The sequence below is a fragment of the Apteryx mantelli genome, chromosome 40, assembly GCF_036417845.1.
Source record: "Apteryx mantelli isolate bAptMan1 chromosome 40, bAptMan1.hap1, whole genome shotgun sequence".
Lineage (NCBI taxonomy): Eukaryota > Metazoa > Chordata > Aves > Apterygiformes > Apterygidae > Apteryx > Apteryx mantelli.
The window spans coordinates 299,524-323,716 of NC_090017.1; the positions used below are offsets into that span (position 1 = coordinate 299,524).

The window sequence follows — 24,193 nt, forward strand, 5'->3', positions numbered from 1 at the left end:
ACCACCGACACTTCTCCATCCACTGTCATCTCTCCCACCTCAGCAACCACCACCGTGGCCACACACACCACAAGCACCACAGCTGAGACAACGAGCAGGGATGCCACTTCATTCCCCACAGAAACCTCTGCCCCTGCCACCTCTGCATCCACCACAGACACCTCCAAGACCACCATGGACGCCTCTCCATCCACCCTCATCACCAGCACCTCTCCTAATTCTGCTTCCACTATCCTCACCACTACGAAAGGTGCCTCAGAATCCACCACTGGCACTTCTCCACCCACTGTCATCTCTCCCACCTCAGCAACCACCACCGTGGCCACACACACCACAAGCACCACAGCTGAGACAACGAGCAGGGATGCCACTTCATTCCCCACAGACACCTCTGCCCCTGCCACCTCTGCATCCACCACACACACCTCCAAGACCACCATGGACGCCTCTCCATCCACCACAGACACCTCCAAGACCACCATGGACGCCTCTCCATCCACCCTCATCACCAGCACCTCTCCTAATTCCGCTTCCACTATCCTCACCACTACCAAAGGTGCCTCAGAACACACCACCGACATTTCAGCATCAACCCTCATCACTAATACCTCTCCGACCTCGGCTTCCACTCGCCTCACCACTACCACAGATGCATCAGAACGCACCACAGAGACTTCTCCGGCCACACTCACCACCAGCACCTCTCCCACCTCGACTTCCACTATCCTCACCACTACCACAGGTGCCTCAGAACCCACCACCGACACTACCTCACCCAGCCTCTTCACCAGCACCTCTCCCACCTCGACTTCCACTATCCTCACCTCTACCACAGGTGCCTCAGAATCCACCACCGACACTTCTCCATCCACTGTCATCTCTCCCACCTCAGCAACCACCACCGTGGCCACACACACCACAAGCACCACAGCTGAGACAACGAGCAGGGATGCCACTTCATTCCCCACAGAAACCTCTGCCCCTGCCACCTCTGCATCCACCACAGACACCTCCAAGACCACCATGGACGCCTCTCCATCCACCCTCATCACCAGCACCTCTCCTAATTCTGCTTCAACTATCCTCACCACTACGAAAGGTGCCTCAGAATCCACCACCGACACTTCTCCACCCACTGTCATCTCTCCCACCTCAGCAACCACCACCGTGGCCACACACACCACAAGCACCACAGCTGAGACAACGAGCAGGGATGCCACTTCATTCCCCACAGACACCTCTGCCCCTGCCACCTCTGCATCCACCACACACACCTCCAAGACCACCATGGACGCCTCTCCATCCACCACAGACACCTCCAAGACCACCATGGACGCCTCTCCATCCACCCTCATCACCAGCACCTCTCCTAATTCCGCTTCCACTATCCTCACCACTACCAAAGGTGCCTCAGAACACACCACCGACATTTCAGCATCAACCCTCATCACTAATACCTCTCCGACCTCGGCTTCCACTCGCCTCACCACTACCACAGATGCATCAGAACGCACCACAGAGACTTCTCCGGCCACACTCACCACCAGCACCTCTCCCACCTCGACTTCCACTATCCTCACCACTACCACAGGTGCCTCAGAACCCACCACCGACACTACCTCACCCAGCCTCTTCACCAGCACCTCTCCCACCTCGACTTCCACTATCCTCACCACTACCACAGGTGCCTCAGAATCCACCACCGACACTTCTCCATCCACTGTCATCTCTCCCACCTCAGCAACCACCACCGTGGCCACATACACCACAAGGACCACAGCTGAGACAACGAGCAGGGATGCCACTTCATTCCCCACAGAAACCTCTGCCCCTGCCACCTCTGCATCCAACACACACACCTCCAAGACCACCATGGACGCCTCTCCATCCACCCTCATCACCAGCACCTCTCCTAATTCTGCTTCAACTATCCTCACCACTACGAAAGGTGCCTCAGAATCCACCACCGACACTTCTCCATCCACTGTCATCTCTCCCACCTCAGCAACCACCACCGTGGCCACACACACCACAAGCACCACAGCTGAGACAACGAGCAGGGATGCCACTTCATTCCCCACAGACACCTCTGCCCCTGCCACCTCTGCATCCACCACACACACCTCCAAGACCACCATGGACGCCTCTCCATCCACCACACACACCTCCAAGACCACCATGGACGCCTCTCCATCCACCCTCATCACCAGCACCTCTCCTAATTCCGCTTCCACTATCCTCACCACTACCAAAGGTGCCTCAGAACACACCACCGACATTTCAGCATCAACCCTCATCACTAATACCTCTCCGACCTCGGCTTCCACTCGCCTCACCACTACCACAGATGCATCAGAACGCACCACAGAGACTTCTCCGGCCACACTCACCACCAGCACCTCTCCCACCTCGACTTCCACTATCCTCACCACTACCACAGGTGCCTCAGAACCCACCACCGACACTACCTCACCCAGCCTCTTCACCAGCACCTCTCCCACCTCGACTTCCACTATCCTCACCACTACCACAGGTGCCTCAGAATCCACCACCGACACTTCTCCATCCACTGTCATCTCTCCCACCTCAGCAACCACCACCGTGGCCACATACACCACAAGGACCACAGCTGAGACAACGAGCAGGGATGCCACTTCATTCCCCACAGAAACCTCTGCCCCTGCCACCTCTGCATCCACCACACACACCTCCAAGACCACCACGGACGCCTCTCCATCCACCCTCATCACCAGCACCTCTCCTAATTCCGCTTCCACTATCCTCACCACTACCAAAGGTGCCTCAGAACACACCACCGACATTTCAGCATCAACCCTCATCACTAATACCTCTCCGACCTCGGCTTCCACTCGCCTCACCACTACCACAGATGCATCAGAACGCACCACAGAGACTTCTCCGGCCACACTCACCACCAGCACCTCTCCCACCTCGACTTCCACTATCCTCACCACTACCACAGGTGCCTCAGAATCCACCACCGACACTTCTCCATCCACTGTCATCTCTCCCACCTCAGCAACCACCACCGTGGCCACACACACCACAAGCACCACAGCTGAGACAACGAGCAGGGATGCCACTTCATTCCCCACAGACACCTCTGCCCCTGCCGCCTCTGCATCCACCACACACACCTCCAAGACCACCATGGACGCCTCTCCATCCACCACACACACCTCCAAGACCACCATGGACGCCTCTCCATCCACCCTCAGCACCAGCACCTCTCCTAATTCCGCTTCCACTATCCTCACCACTACCAAAGGTGCCTCAGAACCCACCACCGACACTACCTCACCCAGCCTCTTCACCAGCACCTCTCCCACCTCGACTTCCACTATCCTCACCACTACCACAGGTGCCTCAGAATCCACCACCGACACTTCTCCATCCACTGTCATCTCTCCCACCTCAGCAACCACCACCGTGGCCACACACACCACAAGCACCACAGCTGAGACAACGAGCAGGGATGCCACTTCATTCCCCACAGAAACCTCTGCCCCTGCCGCCTCTGCATCCACCACACACACCTCCAAGACCACCATGGACGCCTCTCCATCCACCACACACACCTCCAAGACCACCATGGACGCCTCTCCATCCACCCTCACCACCAGCACCTCTCCTAATTCCGCTTCCACTATCCTCACCACTACCAAAGGTGCCTCAGAACACACCACCGACATTTCAGCATCAACCCTCATCACTAATACCTCTCCGACCTCGGCTTCCACTCGCCTCACCACTACCACAGATGCATCAGAACGCACCACAGAGACTTCTCCGGCCACACTCACCACCAGCACCTCTCCCACCTCGACTTCCACTATCCTCACCACTACCAAAGGTGCCTCAGAACACACCACCGACACTTCTCCATCCACTGTCATCTCTCCCACCTCAGCAACCACCACCGTGGCCACACACACCACAAGCACCACAGCTGAGACAACGAGCAGGGATGCCACTTCATTCCCCACAGAAACCTCTGCCCCTGCCACCTCTGCATCCACCACAGACACCTCCAAGACCACCATGGACGCCTCTCCATCCACCCTCATCACCAGCACCTCTCCTAATTCTGCTTCCACTATCCTCACCACTACCAAAGGTGCCTCAGAACACACCACCGACATTTCAGCATCAACCCTCATCACTAATACCTCTCCGACCTCGGCTTCCACTCGCCTCACCACTACCACAGATGCATCAGAACGCACCACAGAGACTTCTCCGGCCACACTCACCACCAGCACCTCTCCCACCTCGACTTCCACTATCCTCACCACTACCACAGGTGCCTCAGAACCCACCACCGACACTTCTCCATCCACTGTCATCTCTCCCACCTCAGCAACCACCACCGTGGACACACACACCACAAGCACCACAGCTGAGACAACGAGCAGGGATGCCACTTCATTCCCCACAGACACCTCTGCCCCTGCCACCTCTGCATCCACCACACACACCTCCAAGACCACCATGGACGCCTCTCCATCCACCACACACACCTCCAAGACCACCATGGACGCCTCTCCATCCACCCTCATCACCAGCACCTCTCCTAATTCCGCTTCCACTATCCTCACCACTACCAAAGGTGCCTCAGAACACACCACCGACATTTCAGCATCAACCCTCATCACTAATACCTCTCCGACCTCGGCTTCCACTCGCCTCACCACTACCACAGATGCATCAGAACGCACCACAGAGACTTCTCCGGCCACACTCACCACCAGCACCTCTCCCACCTCGACTTCCACTATCCTCACCACTACCACAGGTGCCTCAGAACCCACCACCGACACTACCTCACCCAGCCTCTTCACCAGCACCTCTCCCACCTCGACTTCCACTATCCTCACCACTACCACAGGTGCCTCAGAATCCACCACCGACACTTCTCCATCCACTGTCATCTCTCCCACCTCAGCAACCACCAGCGTGACCACACGCACCACAAGGACCACAGCTGAGACAACGAGCAGGGATGCCACTTCATTCCCCACAGAAACCTCTGCCCCTGCCACCTCTGCATCCACCACACACACCTCCAAGACCACCATGGATGCCTCTCCATCCACCCTCATCACCAGCACCTCTCCTAATTCTGCTTCCACTATCCTCACCACTACGAAAGGTGCCTCAGAATCCACCACTGGCACTTCTCCACCCACTGTCATCTCTCCCACCTCAGCAACCACCACCGTGGCCACACACACCACAAGCACCACAGCTGAGACAACGAGCAGGGATGCCACTTCATTCCCCACAGACACCTCTGCCCCTGCCACCTCTGCATCCACCACACACACCTCCAAGACCACCATGGACGCCTCTCCATCCACCACAGACACCTCCAAGACCACCATGGACGCCTCTCCATCCACCCTCATCACCAGCACCTCTCCTAATTCCGCTTCCACTATCCTCACCACTACCAAAGGTGCCTCAGAACACACCACCGACATTTCAGCATCAACCCTCATCACTAATACCTCTCCGACCTCGGCTTCCACTCGCCTCACCACTACCACAGATGCATCAGAACGCACCACAGAGACTTCTCCGGCCACACTCACCACCAGCACCTCTCCCACCTCGACTTCCACTATCCTCACCTCTACCACAGGTGCCTCAGAATCCACCACCGACACTTCTCCACCCACTGTCATCTCTCCCACCTCAGCAACCACCACCGTGGCCACACACACCACAAGGACCACAGCTGAGACAACGAGCAGGGATGCCACTTCATTCCCCACAGAAACCTCTGCCCCTGCCACCTCTGCATCCACCACACACACCTCCAAGACCACCATGGACGCCTCTCCATCCACCACAGACACCTCCAAGACCACCATGGACGCCTCTCCATCCACCCTCATCACCAGCACCTCTCCTAATTCCGCTTCCACTATCCTCACCACTACCAAAGGTGCCTCAGAACACACCACCGACATTTCAGCATCAACCCTCATCACTAATACCTCTCCGACCTCGGCTTCCACTCGCCTCACCACTACCACAGATGCATCAGAACGCACCACAGAGACTTCTCCGGCCACACTCACCACCAGCACCTCTCCCACCTCGACTTCCACTATCCTCACCACTACCACAGGTGCCTCAGAACCCACCACCGACACTTCTCCACCCACGGTCATCTCTCCCACCTCAGCAACCACCACCGTGGCCACACACACCACAAGGACCACAGCTGAGACAACGAGCAGGGATGCCACTTCATTCCCCACAGACACCTCTGCCCCTGCCACCTCTGCATCCACCACACACACCTCCAAGACCACCATGGACGCCTCTCCATCCACCCTCACCACCAGCACCTCTCCTAATTCCGCTTCCACTATCCTCACCACTACCAAAGGTGCCTCAGAACACACCACCGACATTTCAGCATCAACCCTCATCACTAATACCTCTCCGACCTCGGCTTCCACTCGCCTCACCACTACCACAGATGCATCAGAACGCACCACAGAGACTTCTCCGGCCACACTCACCACCAGCACCTCTCCCACCTCGACTTCCACTATCCTCACCACTACCAAAGGTGCCTCAGAACACACCACCGACACTTCTCCATCCACTGTCATCTCTCCCACCTCAGCAACCACCACCGTGGCCACACACACCACAAGCACCACAGCTGAGACAACGAGCAGGGATGCCACTTCATTCCCCACAGAAACCTCTGCCCCTGCCACCTCTGCATCCACCACAGACACCTCCAAGACCACCATGGACGCCTCTCCATCCACCCTCATCACCAGCACCTCTCCTAATTCCGCTTCCACTATCCTCACCACTACCAAAGGTGCCTCAGAACACACCACCGACATTTCAGCATCAACCCTCATCACTAATACCTCTCCGACCTCGGCTTCCACTCGCCTCACCACTACCACAGATGCATCAGAACGCACCACAGAGACTTCTCCGGCCACACTCACCACCAGCACCTCTCCCACCTCGACTTCCACTATCCTCACCACTACCACAGGTGCCTCAGAACCCACCACCGACACTACCTCACCCAGCCTCTTCACCAGCACCTCTCCCACCTCGACTTCCACTATCCTCACCACTACCACAGGTGCCTCAGAATCCACCACCGACACTTCTCCATCCACTGTCATCTCTCCCACCTCAGCAACCACCAGCGTGACCACACGCACCACAAGGACCACAGCTGAGACAACGAGCAGGGATGCCACTTCATTCCCCACAGAAACCTCTGCCCCTGCCACCTCTGCATCCACCACACACACCTCCAAGACCACCATGGACGCCTCTCCATCCACCCTCATCACCAGCACCTCTCCTAATTCTGCTTCCACTATCCTCACCACTACGAAAGGTGCCTCAGAATCCACCACTGGCACTTCTCCACCCACTGTCATCTCTCCCACCTCAGCAACCACCACCGTGGCCACACACACCACAAGCACCACAGCTGAGACAACGAGCAGGGATGCCACTTCATTCCCCACAGACACCTCTGCCCCTGCCACCTCTGCATCCACCACACACACCTCCAAGACCACCATGGACGCCTCTCCATCCACCACAGACACCTCCAAGACCACCATGGACGCCTCTCCATCCACCCTCATCACCAGCACCTCTCCTAATTCCGCTTCCACTATCCTCACCACTACCAAAGGTGCCTCAGAACACACCACCGACATTTCAGCATCAACCCTCATCACTAATACCTCTCCGACCTCGGCTTCCACTCGCCTCACCACTACCACAGATGCATCAGAACGCACCACAGAGACTTCTCCGGCCACACTCACCACCAGCACCTCTCCCACCTCGACTTCCACTATCCTCACCTCTACCACAGGTGCCTCAGAATCCACCACCGACACTTCTCCACCCACTGTCATCTCTCCCACCTCAGCAACCACCACCGTGGCCACACACACCACAAGGACCACAGCTGAGACAACGAGCAGGGATGCCACTTCATTCCCCACAGAAACCTCTGCCCCTGCCACCTCTGCATCCACCACACACACCTCCAAGACCACCATGGACGCCTCTCCATCCACCCTCATCACCAGCACCTCTCCTAATTCTGCTTCAACTATCCTCACCACTACGAAAGGTACCTCAGAATCCACCACCGACACTTCTCCACCCACTGTCATCTCTCCCACCTCAGCAACCACCACCGTGGCCACACACACCACAAGGACCACAGCTGAGACAACGAGTAGGGATGCCACTTCATTCCCCACAGACACCTCTGCCCCTGCCACCTCTGCATCCACCACACACACCTCCAAGACCACCATGGACGCCTCTCCATCCACCACACACACCTCCAAGACCACCATGGACGCCTCTCCATCCACCCTCATCACCAGCACCTCTCCTAATTCCGCTTCCACTATCCTCACCACTACCAAAGGTGCCTCAGAACACACCACCGACATTTCAGCATCAACCCTCATCACTAATACCTCTCCGACCTCGGCTTCCACTCGCCTCACCACTACCACAGATGCATCAGAACGCACCACAGAGACTTCTCCGGCCACACTCACCACCAGCACCTCTCCCACCTCGACTTCCACTATCCTCACCACTACCACAGGTGCCTCAGAACCCACCACCGACACTTCTCCACCCACGGTCATCTCTCCCACCTCAGCAACCACCACCGTGGCCACACACACCACAAGGACCACAGCTGAGACAACGAGCAGGGATGCCACTTCATTCCCCACAGACACCTCTGCCCCTGCCACCTCTGCATCCACCACACACACCTCCAAGACCACCATGGACGCCTCTCCATCCACCCTCATCACCAGCACCTCTCCTAATTCCGCTTCCACTATCCTCACCACTACCAAAGGTGCCTCAGAACACACCACCGACATTTCAGCATCAACCCTCATCACTAATACCTCTCCGACCTCGGCTTCCACTCGCCTCACCACTACCACAGATGCATCAGAACGCACCACAGAGACTTCTCCGGCCACACTCACCACCAGCACCTCTCCCACCTCGACTTCCACTATCCTCACCACTACCAAAGGTGCCTCAGAACACACCACCGACACTTCTCCATCCACTGTCATCTCTCCCACCTCAGCAACCACCACCGTGGCCACACACACCACAAGCACCACAGCTGAGACAACGAGCAGGGATGCCACTTCATTCCCCACAGACACCTCTGCCCCTGCCACCTCTGCATCCACCACACACACCTCCAAGACCACCATGGACGCCTCTCCATCCACCACACACACCTCCAAGACCACCATGGACGCCTCTCCATCCACCCTCAGCACCAGCACCTCTCCTAATTCCGCTTCCACTATCCTCACCACTACCAAAGGTGCCTCAGAACACACCACCGACATTTCAGCATCAACCCTCATCACTAATACCTCTCCGACCTCGGCTTCCACTCGCCTCACCACTACCACAGATGCATCAGAACGCACCACAGAGACTTCTCCGGCCACACTCACCACCAGCACCTCTCCCACCTCGACTTCCACTATCCTCACCACTACCACAGGTGCCTCAGAACCCACCACCGACACTACCTCACCCAGCCTCTTCACCAGCACCTCTCCCACCTCGACTTCCACTATCCTCACCACTACCACAGGTGCCTCAGAATCCACCACCGACACTTCTCCATCCACTGTCATCTCTCCCACCTCAGCAACCACCAGCGTGACCACACGCACCACAAGGACCACAGCTGAGACAACGAGCAGGGATGCCACTTCATTCCCCACAGAAACCTCTGCCCCTGCCACCTCTGCATCCACCACACACACCTCCAAGACCACCACGGACGCCTCTCCATCCACCCTCATCACCAGCACCTCTCCTAATTCCGCTTCCACTATCCTCACCACTACCAAAGGTGCCTCAGAACACACCACCGACATTTCAGCATCAACCCTCATCACTAATACCTCTCCGACCTCGGCTTCCACTCGCCTCACCACTACCACAGATGCATCAGAACGCACCACAGAGACTTCTCCGGCCACACTCACCACCAGCACCTCTCCCACCTCGACTTCCACTATCCTCACCACTACCAAAGGTGCCTCAGAACCCACCACCGACACTACCTCACCCAGCCTCTTCACCAGCACCTCTCCCACCTCGACTTCCACTATCCTCACCTCTACCACAGGTGCCTCAGAATCCACCACCGACACTTCTCCATCCACTGTCATCTCTCCCACCTCAGCAACCACCACCGTGGCCACATACACCACAAGGACCACAGCTGAGACAACGAGCAGGGATGCCACTTCATTCCCCACAGAAACCTCTGCCCCTGCCACCTCTGCATCCACCACACACACCTCCAAGACCACCATGGACGCCTCTCCATCCACCACAGACACCTCCAAGACCACCATGGACGCCTCTCCATCCACCCTCATCACCAGCACCTCTCCTAATTCCGCTTCCACTATCCTCACCACTACCAAAGGTGCCTCAGAACACACCACCGACATTTCAGCATCAACCCTCATCACTAATACCTCTCCGACCTCGGCTTCCACTCGCCTCACCACTACCACAGATGCATCAGAACGCACCACAGAGACTTCTCCGGCCACACTCACCACCAGCACCTCTCCCACCTCGACTTCCACTATCCTCACCACTACCAAAGGTGCCTCAGAACCCACCACCGACACTACCTCACCCAGCCTCTTCACCAGCACCTCTCCCACCTCGACTTCCACTATCCTCACCTCTACCACAGGTGCCTCAGAATCCACCACCGACACTTCTCCATCCACTGTCATCTCTCCCACCTCAGCAACCACCACCGTGGCCACACACACCACAAGCACCACAGCTGAGACAACGAGCAGGGATGCCACTTCATTCCCCACAGAAACCTCTGCCCCTGCCACCTCTGCATCCACCACACACACCTCCAAGACCACCATGGACGCCTCTCCATCCACCCTCATCACCAGCACCTCTCCTAATTCTGCTTCAACTATCCTCACCACTACGAAAGGTGACTCAGAATCCACCACCGACACTTCTCCACCCACTGTCATCTCTCCCACCTCAGCAACCACCACCGTGGCCACACACACCACAAGGACCACAGCTGAGACAACGAGCAGGGATGCCACTTCATTCCCCACAGACACCTCTGCCCCTGCCACCTCTGCATCCACCACACACACCTCCAAGACCACCATGGACGCCTCTCCATCCACCACAGACACCTCCAAGACCACCATGGACGCCTCTCCATCCACCCTCAGCACCAGCACCTCTCCTAATTCCGCTTCCACTATCCTCACCACTACCAAAGGTGCCTCAGAACACACCACCGACATTTCAGCATCAACCCTCATCACTAATACCTCTCCGACCTCGGCTTCCACTCGCCTCACCACTACCACAGATGCATCAGAACGCACCACAGAGACTTCTCCGGCCACACTCACCACCAGCACCTCTCCCACCTCGACTTCCACTATCCTCACCACTACCACAGGTGCCTCAGAACCCACCACCGACACTTCTCCACCCACGGTCATCTCTCCCACCTCAGCAACCACCACCGTGGCCACACACACCACAAGGACCACAGCTGAGACAACGAGCAGGGATGCCACTTCATTCCCCACAGACACCTCTGCCCCTGCCACCTCTGCATCCACCACACACACCTCCAAGACCACCATGGACGCCTCTCCATCCACCCTCACCACCAGCACCTCTCCTAATTCCGCTTCCACTATCCTCACCACTACCAAAGGTGCCTCAGAACACACCACCGACATTTCAGCATCAACCCTCATCACTAATACCTCTCCGACCTCGGCTTCCACTCGCCTCACCACTACCACAGATGCATCAGAACGCACCACAGAGACTTCTCCGGCCACACTCACCACCAGCACCTCTCCCACCTCGACTTCCACTATCCTCACCACTACCAAAGGTGCCTCAGAACACACCACCGACACTTCTCCATCCACTGTCATCTCTCCCACCTCAGCAACCACCACCGTGGACACACACACCACAAGCACCACAGCTGAGACAACGAGCAGGGATGCCACTTCATTCCCCACAGAAACCTCTGCCCCTGCCACCTCTGCATCCACCACAGACACCTCCAAGACCACCATGGACGCCTCTCCATCCACCCTCATCACCAGCACCTCTCCTAATTCCGCTTCCACTATCCTCACCACTACCAAAGGTGCCTCAGAACACACCACCGACATTTCAGCATCAACCCTCATCACTAATACCTCTCCGACCTCGGCTTCCACTCGCCTCACCACTACCACAGATGCATCAGAACGCACCACAGAGACTTCTCCGGCCACACTCACCACCAGCACCTCTCCCACCTCGACTTCCACTATCCTCACCACTACCACAGGTGCCTCAGAATCCACCACCGACACTTCTCCATCCACTGTCATCTCTCCCACCTCAGCAACCACCACCGTGGCCACATACACCACAAGGACCACAGCTGAGACAACGAGCAGGGATGCCACTTCATTCCCCACAGAAACCTCTGCCCCTGCCACCTCTGCATCCACCACACACACCTCCAAGACCACCATGGACGCCTCTCCATCCACCACACACACCTCCAAGACCACCATGGACGCCTCTCCATCCACCACACACGCCTCCAAGACCACCATGGACGCCTCTCCATCCACCCTCATCACCAGCACCTCTCCTAATTCCGCTTCCACTATCCTCACCACTACCAAAGGTGCCTCAGAACACACCACCGACATTTCAGCATCAACCCTCATCACTAATACCTCTCCGACCTCGGCTTCCACTCGCCTCACCACTACCACAGATGCATCAGAACGCACCACAGAGACTTCTCCGGCCACACTCACCACCAGCACCTCTCCCACCTCGACTTCCACTATCCTCACCACTACCAAAGGTGCCTCAGAACCCACCACCGACACTACCTCACCCAGCCTCTTCACCAGCACCTCTCCCACCTCGACTTCCACTATCCTCACCTCTACCACAGGTGCCTCAGAATCCACCACCGACACTTCTCCATCCACTGTCATCTCTCCCACCTCAGCAACCACCACCGTGGCCACACACACCACAAGCACCACAGCTGAGACAACGAGCAGGGATGCCACTTCATTCCCCACAGAAACCTCTGCCCCTGCCACCTCTGCATCCACCACACACACCTCCAAGACCACCATGGACGCCTCTCCATCCACCCTCATCACCAGCACCTCTCCTAATTCTGCTTCAACTATCCTCACCACTACGAAAGGTGACTCAGAATCCACCACCGACACTTCTCCACCCACTGTCATCTCTCCCACCTCAGCAACCACCACCGTGGCCACACACACCACAAGGACCACAGCTGAGACAACGAGCAGGGATGCCACTTCATTCCCCACAGACACCTCTGCCCCTGCCACCTCTGCATCCACCACACACACCTCCAAGACCACCATGGACGCCTCTCCATCCACCACACACACCTCCAAGACCACCATGGACGCCTCTCCATCCACCCTCATCACCAGCACCTCTCCTAATTCCGCTTCCACTATCCTCACCACTACCAAAGGTGCCTCAGAACACACCACCGACATTTCAGCATCAACCCTCATCACTAATACCTCTCCGACCTCGGCTTCCACTCGCCTCACCACTACCACAGATGCATCAGAACGCACCACAGAGACTTCTCCGGCCACACTCACCACCAGCACCTCTCCCACCTCGACTTCCACTATCCTCACCACTACCACAGGTGCCTCAGAACCCACCACCGACACTTCTCCACCCACGGTCATCTCTCCCACCTCAGCAACCACCACCGTGGCCACACACACCACAAGGACCACAGCTGAGACAACGAGCAGGGATGCCACTTCATTCCCCACAGACACCTCTGCCCCTGCCACCTCTCCATCCACCACAGACACCTCCAAGACCACCATGGACGCCTCTCCATCCACCCTCACCACCAGCACCTCTCCTAATTCCGCTTCCACTATCCTCACCACTACCAAAGGTGCCTCAGAACACACCACCGACATTTCAGCATCAACCCTCATCACTAATACCTCTCCGACCTCGGCTTCCACTCGCCTCACCACTACCACAGATGCATCAGAACGCACCACAGAGACTTCTCCGGCCACACTCACCACCAGCACCTCTCCCACCTCGACTTCCACTATCCTCACCACTACCAAAGGTGCCTCAGAACACACCACCGACACTTCTCCATCCACTGTCATCTCTCCCACCTCAGCAACCACCACCGTGGACACACACACCACAAGCACCACAGCTGAGACAACGAGCAGGGATGCCACTTCATTCCCCACAGACACCTCTGCCCCTGCCACCTCTGCATCCACCACACACACCTCCAAGACCACCATGGACGCCTCTCCATCCACCCTCATCACCAGCACCTCTCCTAATTCCGCTTCCACTATCCTCACCACTACCAAAGGTGCCTCAGAACACACCACCGACATTTCAGCATCAACCCTCATCACTAATACCTCTCCGACCTCGGCTTCCACTCGCCTCACCACTACCACAGATGCATCAGAACGCACCACAGAGACTTCTCCGGCCACACTCACCACCAGCACCTCTCCCACCTCGACTTCCACTATCCTCACCACTACCACAGGTGCCTCAGAACCCACCACCGACACTACCTCACCCAGCCTCTTCACCAGCACCTCTCCCACCTCGACTTCCACTATCCTCACCACTACCACAGGTGCCTCAGAATCCACCACCGACACTTCTCCATCCACTGTCATCTCTCCCACCTCAGCAACCACCACCGTGGCCACATACACCACAAGGACCACAGCTGAGACAACGAGCAGGGATGCCACTTCATTCCCCACAGACACCTCTGCCCCTGCCACCTCTGCATCCACCACACACACCTCCAAGACCACCATGGACGCCTCTCCATCCACCACACACACCTCCAAGACCACCATGGACGCCTCTCCATCCACCCTCATCACCAGCACCTCTCCTAATTCCGCTTCCACTATCCTCACCACTACCAAAGGTGCCTCAGAACACACCACCGACATTTCAGCATCAACCCTCATCACTAATACCTCTCCGACCTCGGCTTCCACTCGCCTCACCACTACCACAGATGCATCAGAACGCACCACAGAGACTTCTCCGGCCACACTCACCACCAGCACCTCTCCCACCTCGACTTCCACTATCCTCACCACTACCACAGGTGCCTCAGAATCCACCACCGACACTTCTCCATCCACTGCCATCTCTCCCACCTCAGCAACCACCACCGTGGCCACACGCACCACAAGGACCACAGCTGAGACAACGAGCAGGGATACCACTTCATTCCCCACAGACACCTCTGCCCCTGCCACCTCTGCATCCACCACACACACCTCCAAGACCACCATGGACGCCTCTCCATCCACCACAGACACCTCCAAGACCACCATGGACGCCTCTCCATCCACCCTCAGCACCAGCACCTCTCCTAATTCCGCTTCCACTATCCTCACCACTACCAAAGGTGCCTCAGAACACACCACCGACATTTCAGCATCAACCCTCATCACTAATACCTCTCCGACCTCGGCTTCCACTCGCCTCACCACTACCACAGATGCATCAGAACGCACCACAGAGACTTCTCCGGCCACACTCACCACCAGCACCTCTCCCACCTCGACTTCCACTATCCTCACCACTACCACAGGTGCCTCAGAATCCACCACCGACACTTCTCCATCCACTGTCATCTCTCCCACCTCAGCAACCACCACCGTGGCAACACACACCACAAGCACCACAGCTGAGACAACGAGCAGGGATGCCACTTCATTCCCCACAGAAACCTCTGCCCCTGCCACCTCTGCATCCACCACACACACCTCCAAGACCACCATGGACGCCTCTCCATCCACCACAGACACCTCCAAGACCACCATGGACGCCTCTCCATCCACCCTCATCACCAGCACCTCTCCTAATTCCGCTTCCACTATCCTCACCACTACCACAGGTGCCTCAGAACACACCACCGACATTTCAGCATCAACCCTCATCACTAATACCTCTCCGACCTCGGCTTCCACTCGCCTCACCACTACCACAGATGCATCAGAACGCACCACAGAGACTTCTCCGGCCACACTCACCACCAGCACCTCTCCCACCTCGACTTCCACTATCCTCACCACTACCAAAGGTGCCTCAGAACCCACCACCGACACTACCTCACCCAGCCTCTTCACCAGCACCTCTCCCACCTCGACTTCCACTATCCTCACCACTACCACAGGTGCCTCAGAATCCACCACCGACACTTCTCCATCCACTGTCATCTCTCCCACCTCAGCAACCACCACCGTGGCCACACACACCACAAGCACCACAGCTGAGACAACGAGCAGGGATGCCACTTCATTCCCCACAGAAACCTCTGCCCCTGCCACCTCTGCATCCACCACACACACCTCCAAGACCACCATGGACGCCTCTCCATCCACCCTCATCACCAGCACCTCTCCTAATTCTGCTTCCACTATCCTCACCACTACGAAAGGTGCCTCAGAATCCACCACTGGCACTTCTCCACCCACTGTCATCTCTCCCACCTCAGCAACCACCACCGTGGCCACACACACCACAAGCACCACAGCTGAGACAACGAGCAGGGATGCCACTTCATTCCCCACAGACACCTCTGCCCCTGCCACCTCTGCATCCACCACACACACCTCCAAGACCACCATGGACGCCTCTCCATCCACCACACACACCTCCAAGACCACCATGGACGCCTCTCCATCCACCCTCATCACCAGCACCTCTCCTAATTCCGCTTCCACTATCCTCACCACTACCACAGGTGCCTCAGAACACACCACCGACATTTCAGCATCAACCCTCATCACTAATACCTCTCCGACCTCGGCTTCCACTCGCCTCACCACTACCACAGATGCATCAGAACGCACCACAGAGACTTCTCCGGCCACACTCACCACCAGCACCTCTCCCACCTCGACTTCCACTATCCTCACCACTACCACAGGTGCCTCAGAATCCACCACCGACACTTCTCCATCCACTGTCATCTCTCCCACCTCAGCAACCACCACCGTGGCCACACACACCACAAGCACCACAGCTGAGACAACGAGCAGGGATGCCACTTCATTCCCCACAGAAACCTCTGCCCCTGCCACCTCTGCATCCACCACACACACCTCCAAGACCACCATGGACGCCTCTCCATCCACCCTCATCACCAGCACCTCTCCTAATTCTGCTTCAACTATCCTCACCACTACGAAAGGTGCCTCAGAATCCACCACTGGCACTTCTCCACCCACTGTCATCTCTCCCACCTCAGCAACCACCACCGTGGCAACACACACCACAAGCACCACAGCTGAGACAACGAGCAGGGATGCCACTTCATTCCCCACAGACACCTCTGCCCCTGCCACCTCTGCATCCACCACACACACCTCCAAGACCACCATGGACGCCTCTCCATCCACCACACACACCTCCAAGACCACCATGGACGCCTCTCCATCCACCACACACACCTCCAAGACCACCATGGACGCCTCTCCATCCACCCTCAGCACCAGCACCTCTCCTAATTCCGCTTCCACTATCCTCACCACTACCAAAGGTGCCTCAGAACACACCACCGACATTTCAGCATCAACCCTCATCACTAATACCTCTCCGACCTCGGCTTCCACTCGCCTCACCACTACCACAGATGCATCAGAACGCACCACAGAGACTTCTCCGGCCACACTCACCACCAGCACCTCTCCCACCTCGACTTCCACTATCCTCACCACTACCACAGGTGCCTCAGAACCCACCACCGACACTTCTCCATCCACTGTCATCTCTCCCACCTCAGCAACCACCACCGTGGCCACACACACCACAAGGACCACAGCTGAGACAACGAGCAGGGATACCACTTCATTCCCCACAGGCACCTCTGCCCCTGCAACCTCTCCATCCACCACAGACACCTCCAAGACCACCATGGACGCCTCTCCATCCACCCTCATCACCAGCACCTCTCCTAATTCCGCTTCCACTATCCTCACCACTACCAAAGGTGCCTCAGAACACACCACCGACATTTCAGCATCAACCCTCATCACTAATACCTCTCCGACCTCGGCTTCCACTCGCCTCACCACTACCACAGATGCATCAGAACGCACCACAGAGACTTCTCCGGCCACACTCACCACCAGCACCTCTCCCACCTCGACTTCCACTATCCTCACCACTACCACAGGTGCCTCAGAATCCACCACCGACACTTCTCCATCCACTGTCATCTCTCCCACCTCAGCAACCACCACCGTGGCCACACACACCACAAGCACCACAGCTGAGACGACCATCAGGGATGCCTCTTCATTCCCCACAGAAACCTCTGCCCCTGCCACCTCTGCATCCACCACAAACATCTCCAAGACCACCATGGACGCCTCTCCATCCACCCTCATCACCAGCACCTCTCCTAATTCCGCTTCCACTCGCCTCACCACTACCACAGGTGCATCAGAACGCACCACAGAGACTTCTCCGGCCACACTCACCACCAGCACCTCTCCCACCTCGACTTCCACTATCCTCACCACTACCACAGGTGCCTCAGAACCAACCACCGACACTTCTCCAGACACCCTCTTCACCAGCACCTCTCCCACCTCGACTTCCACTATCCTCACCACTACCACAGGTGCCTCAGAACCAACCACCGACACTTCTCCAGACACCCTCTTCACCAGCACCTCTCCCACCTCGACTTCCACTATCCTCACCACTACCACAGGTGCCTCAGAACCCACCACCGACACCTCTCCAGACACCCTCTTCACCAGCACCTCTCTCACCTCGCCTTCTACTATCCTAACCACTACCACAGGTGCATCAGAACCCACCACAGACACTTCTCCATCAACCTTCATCAGCAGCACCTCTCACACCACTGCTTCTGCTATCCTCACCACTGCTACAGGTGCCTCAGCACCCACCACCAACACTACCTCACCCAGCCTCTTCACCAGCACCTCTCCCACCTCGACTTCCACTATCCTCACCACTACCACAGGTGCCTCAGAATCCACCACCGACATTTCTCCATCCACTGCCATCTCTCCCACCTCAGCAACCACCACCGTGGCCACACACACCACAAGCACCACAGCTGAGACAACGAGCAGGGATGCCACTTCATTCCCCACAGAAACCTCTGCCCCTGCCACCTCTGCATCCACCACACACACCTCCAAGACCACCATGGACGCCTCTCCATCCACCACACACACCTCCAAGTCCACCATGGACGCCTCTCCATCCACCCTCAGCACCAGCACCTCTCCTAATTCCGCTTCCACTATCCTCACCACTACCAAAGGTGCCTCAGAACACACCACCGACATTTCAGCATCAACCCTCATCACTAATACCTCTCCGACCTCGGCTTCCACTCGCCTCACCACTACCACAGATGCATCAGAACGCACCACAGAGACTTCTCCGGCCACACTCACCACCAGCACCTCTCCCACCTCGACTTCCACTATCCTCACCACTACCACAGGTGTCTCAGAACCCACCACCGACACTTCTCCATCCACTGTCATCTCTCCCACCTCAGCAACCACCACCGTGGCCACACACACCACAAGGACCACAGCTGAGACAACGAGCAGGGATGCCACTTCATTCCCCACAGAAACCTCTGCCCCTGCCACCTCTCCATCCACCACAGACACCTCCAAGACCACCATGGACGCCTCTCCATCCACCCTCACCACCAGCACCTCTCCTAATTCCGCTTCCACTATCCTCACCACTACCAAAGGTGCCTCAGAACACACCACCGACATTTCAGCATCAACCCTCATCACTAATACCTCTCCGACCTCGGCTTCCACTCGCCTCACCACTACCACAGGTGCATCAGAACGCACCACAGAGACTTCTCCGGCCACACTCACCACCAGCACCTCTCCCACCTCGACTTCCACTATCCTCACCACTACCAAAGGTGCCTCAGAACCCACCACCGACACTACCTCACCCAGCCTCTTCACCAGCACCTCTCCCACCTCGACTTCCACTATCCTCACCACTACCACAGGTGCCTCAGAATCCACCACCGACACTTCTCCATCCACTGTCATCTCTCCCACCTCAGCAACCACCACCGTGGACACACACACCACAAGGACCACAGCTGAGACAACGAGCAGGGATACCACTTCATTCCCCACAGAAACCTCTGCCCCTGCCACCTCTGCATCCACCACAGACACCTCCAAGACCACCATGGACGCCTCTCCATCCACCCTCAGCACCAGCACCTCTCCTAATTCCGCTTCCACTATCCTCACCACTACCACAGGTGCCTCAGAACACACCACCGACATTTCAGCATCAACCCTCATCACTAATACCTCTCCGACCTCGGCTTCCACTCGCCTCACCACTACCACAGATGCATCAGAACGCACCACAGAGACTTCTCCGGCCACACTCACCACCAGCACCTCTCCCACCTCGACTTCCACTATCCTCACCACTACCAAAGGTGCCTCAGAACCCACCACCGACACTACCTCACCCAGCCTCTTCACCAGCACCTCTCCCACCTCGACTTCCACTATCCTCACCTCTACCACAGGTGCCTCAGAATCCACCACCGACACTTCTCCATCCACTGTCATCTCTCCCACCTCAGCAACCACCACCGTGGCCACACACACCACAAGCACCACAGCTGAGACAACGAGCAGGGATGCCACTTCATTCCCCACAGAAACCTCTGCCCCTGCCACCTCTGCATCCACCACACACACCTCCAAGACCACCATGGACGCCTCTCCATCCACCACACACACCTCCAAGACCACCATGGACGCCTCTCCATCCACCCTCAGCACCAGCACCTCTCCTAATTCCGCTTCCACTATCCTCACCACTACCAAAGGTGCCTCAGAACACACCACCGACATTTCAGCATCAACCCTCATCACTAATACCTCTCCGACTTCGGCTTCCACTCGCCTCACCACTACCACAGATGCATCAGAACGCACCACAGAGACTTCTCCGGCCACACTCACCACCAGCACCTCTCCCACCTCGACTTCCACTATCCTCACCACTACCACAGGTGCCTCAGAATCCACCACCGACACTTCTCCATCCACTGTCATCTCTCCCACCTCAGCAACCACCACCGTGGCCACACACACCACAAGCACCACAGCTGAGACAACGAGCAGGGATGCCACTTCATTCCCCACAGAAACCTCTGCCCCTGCCACCTCTGCATCCACCACACACACCTCCAAGACCACCATGGACGCATCTCCATCCACCACACACACCTCCAAGACCACCATGGACGCCTCTCCATCCACCCTCATCACCAGCACCTCTCCTAATTCCGCTTCCACTATCCTCACCACTACCAAAGGTGCCTCAGAACACACCACCGACATTTCAGCATCAACCCTCATCACTAATACCTCTCCGACCTCGGCTTCCACTCGCCTCACCACTACCACAGATGCATCAGAACGCACCACAGAGACTTCTCCGGCCACACTCACCACCAGCACCTCTCCCACCTCGACTTCCACTATCCTCACCACTACCACAGGTGCCTCAGAACCCACCACCGACACTTCTCCATCCACTGCCATCTCTCCCACCTCAGCAACCACCACCATGGCCACACACACCACAAGCACCACAGCTGAGACAACGAGCAGGGATGCCACTTCATTCCCCACAGAAACCTCTGCCCCTGCCACCTCTGCATCCACCACAGACACCTCCAAGACCACCATGGACGCCTCTCCATCCACCCTCATCACCAGCACCTCTCCTAATTCCGCTTCAACTATCCTCACCACGACCAAAGGTGCCTCAGAACCCACCACAGACACTTCTCCAGACACCCTCTTCACCAGCACCTCTCCCACCTCGACTTCCACTATCCTCACCACTACCACAGGTGCCTCAGAACCCACCACCGACACCTCTCCAGACACCCTCTTCACCAGCACCTCTCCTAATTCTGCTTCAACTATCCTCACCACTACGAAAGGTGCCTCAGAATCCACCACTGGCACTTCTCCACCCACTGTCATCTCTCCCACCTCAGCAACCACCACCGTGGCCACACACACCACAAGCACCACAGCTGAGACAACGAGCAGGGATGCCACTTCATTCCCCACAGACACCTCTGCCCCTGCCACCTCTGCATCCACCACACACACCTCCAAGACCACCATGGACGCCTCTCCATCCACCACACACACCTCCAAGTCCACCATGGACGCCTCTCCATCCACCCTCATCACCAGCACCTCTCCTAATTCCGCTTCCACTATCCTCACCACTACCAAAGGTGCCTCAGAACACACCACCGACACTTCTCCATCCACTGTCATCTCTCCCACCTCAGCAACCACCACCGTGGCCACACACACCACAAGCACCACAGCTGAGACAACGAGCAGGGATGCCACTTCATTCCCCACAGAAACCTCTGCCCCTGCCACCTCTGCATCCACCACAGACACCTCCAAGACCACCATGGACGCCTCTCCATCCACCCTCATCACCAGCACCTCTCCTACTTCCGCTTCCACTATCCTCACCACTACCAAAGGTGCCTCAGAAGCCACCACCGACATTTCAGCATCAACCCTCATCACTAATACCTCTCCGACCTCGGCTTCCACTCGCCTCACCACTACCACAGATGCATCAGAACGCACCACAGAGACTTCTCCGGCCACACTCACCACCAGCACCTCTCCTAATTCTGCTTCCACTATCCTCACCACGACCAAAGGTGCCTCAGAACACACCACCGACACTTCTCCAGACACCCTCTTCACCAGCACCTCTCCCACCTCGACTTCCACTATCCTCACCACTACCACAGGTGCCTCAGAACCCACCACAGACACTTCTCCATCAACCTTCATCACCAGCACCTCTCACACCACTGCTTCTGCTATCCTCACCACCACTACAGGTGCCTCAGCACCCACCACCGACACTACCTCAGCCAGCCTCTTCACCAGCACCTCTCCCACCTCGACTTCCACTATCCTCACCACTACCACAGGTGCATCAGAACCCACCACCGAAACTTCTCCATCCACTGTCATCTCTCCCACCTCAGCAACCACCACCGTGGCCACACACACCACAAGCACCACAGCTGAGACAACGAGCAGGGATGCCACTTCATTCCCCACAGAAACCTCTGCCCCTGCCACCTCTGCATCCACCACACACACCTCCAAGACCACCATGGACGCCTCTCCATCCACCCTCATCACCAGCACCTCTCCTAATTCTGCTTCAACTATCCTCACCACTACGAAAGGTGCCTCAGAATCCACCACTGGCACTTCTCCACCCACTGTCATCTCTCCCACCTCAGCAACCACCACCGTGGCCACACACACCACAAGCACCACAGCTGAGACAACGAGCAGGGATGCCACTTCATTCCCCACAGACACCTCTGCCCCTGCCACCTCTGCATCCACCACACACACCTCCAAGACCACCATGGACGCCTCTCCATCCACCACACACACCTCCAAGACCACCATGGACGCCTCTCCATCCACCACACACACCTCCAAGACCACCATGGACGCCTCTCCATCCACCCTCACCACCAGCACCTCTCCTAATTCCGCTTCCACTATCCTCACCACTACCAAAGGTGCCTCAGAACACACCACCGACATTTCAGCATCAACCCTCATCACTAATACCTCTCCGACCTCGGCTTCCACTCGCCTCACCACTACCACAGATGCATCAGAACGCACCACAGAGACTTCTCCGGCCACACTCACCACCAGCACCTCTCCCACCTCGACTTCCACTATCCTCACCACTACCAAAGGTGCCTCAGAACCCACCACCGACACTACCTCACCCAGCCTCTTCACCAGCACCTCTCCCACCTCGACTTCCACTATCCTCACCACTACCACAGGTG

At 57.1% G+C, this 24,193-nt stretch overlaps 1 protein-coding gene across 1 annotated transcript; it reads left to right on the forward strand.

Moving 5' to 3' along the window:
- Window positions 1-501: 501 nt before the first annotated feature.
- LOC136995194 (uncharacterized) lies at window positions 502-23,313 on the forward strand (the record flags this gene model as incomplete). The annotated part of the gene is made up of 17 exons (XM_067315007.1): window positions 502-558; window positions 2,920-3,003; window positions 4,285-4,338; window positions 6,457-6,516; window positions 9,997-10,056; window positions 11,416-11,487; window positions 13,945-13,992; window positions 14,617-14,670; window positions 18,488-18,498; window positions 18,930-19,308; window positions 19,594-19,653; window positions 20,131-20,208; window positions 20,698-20,748; window positions 21,775-21,828; window positions 22,864-22,929; window positions 23,070-23,113; window positions 23,163-23,313. Coding segments are annotated over 17 exons (1,383 nt in total), but the record flags the coding sequence as incomplete, so codon positions are not given.
- Window positions 23,314-24,193: the final 880 nt, after the last annotated feature.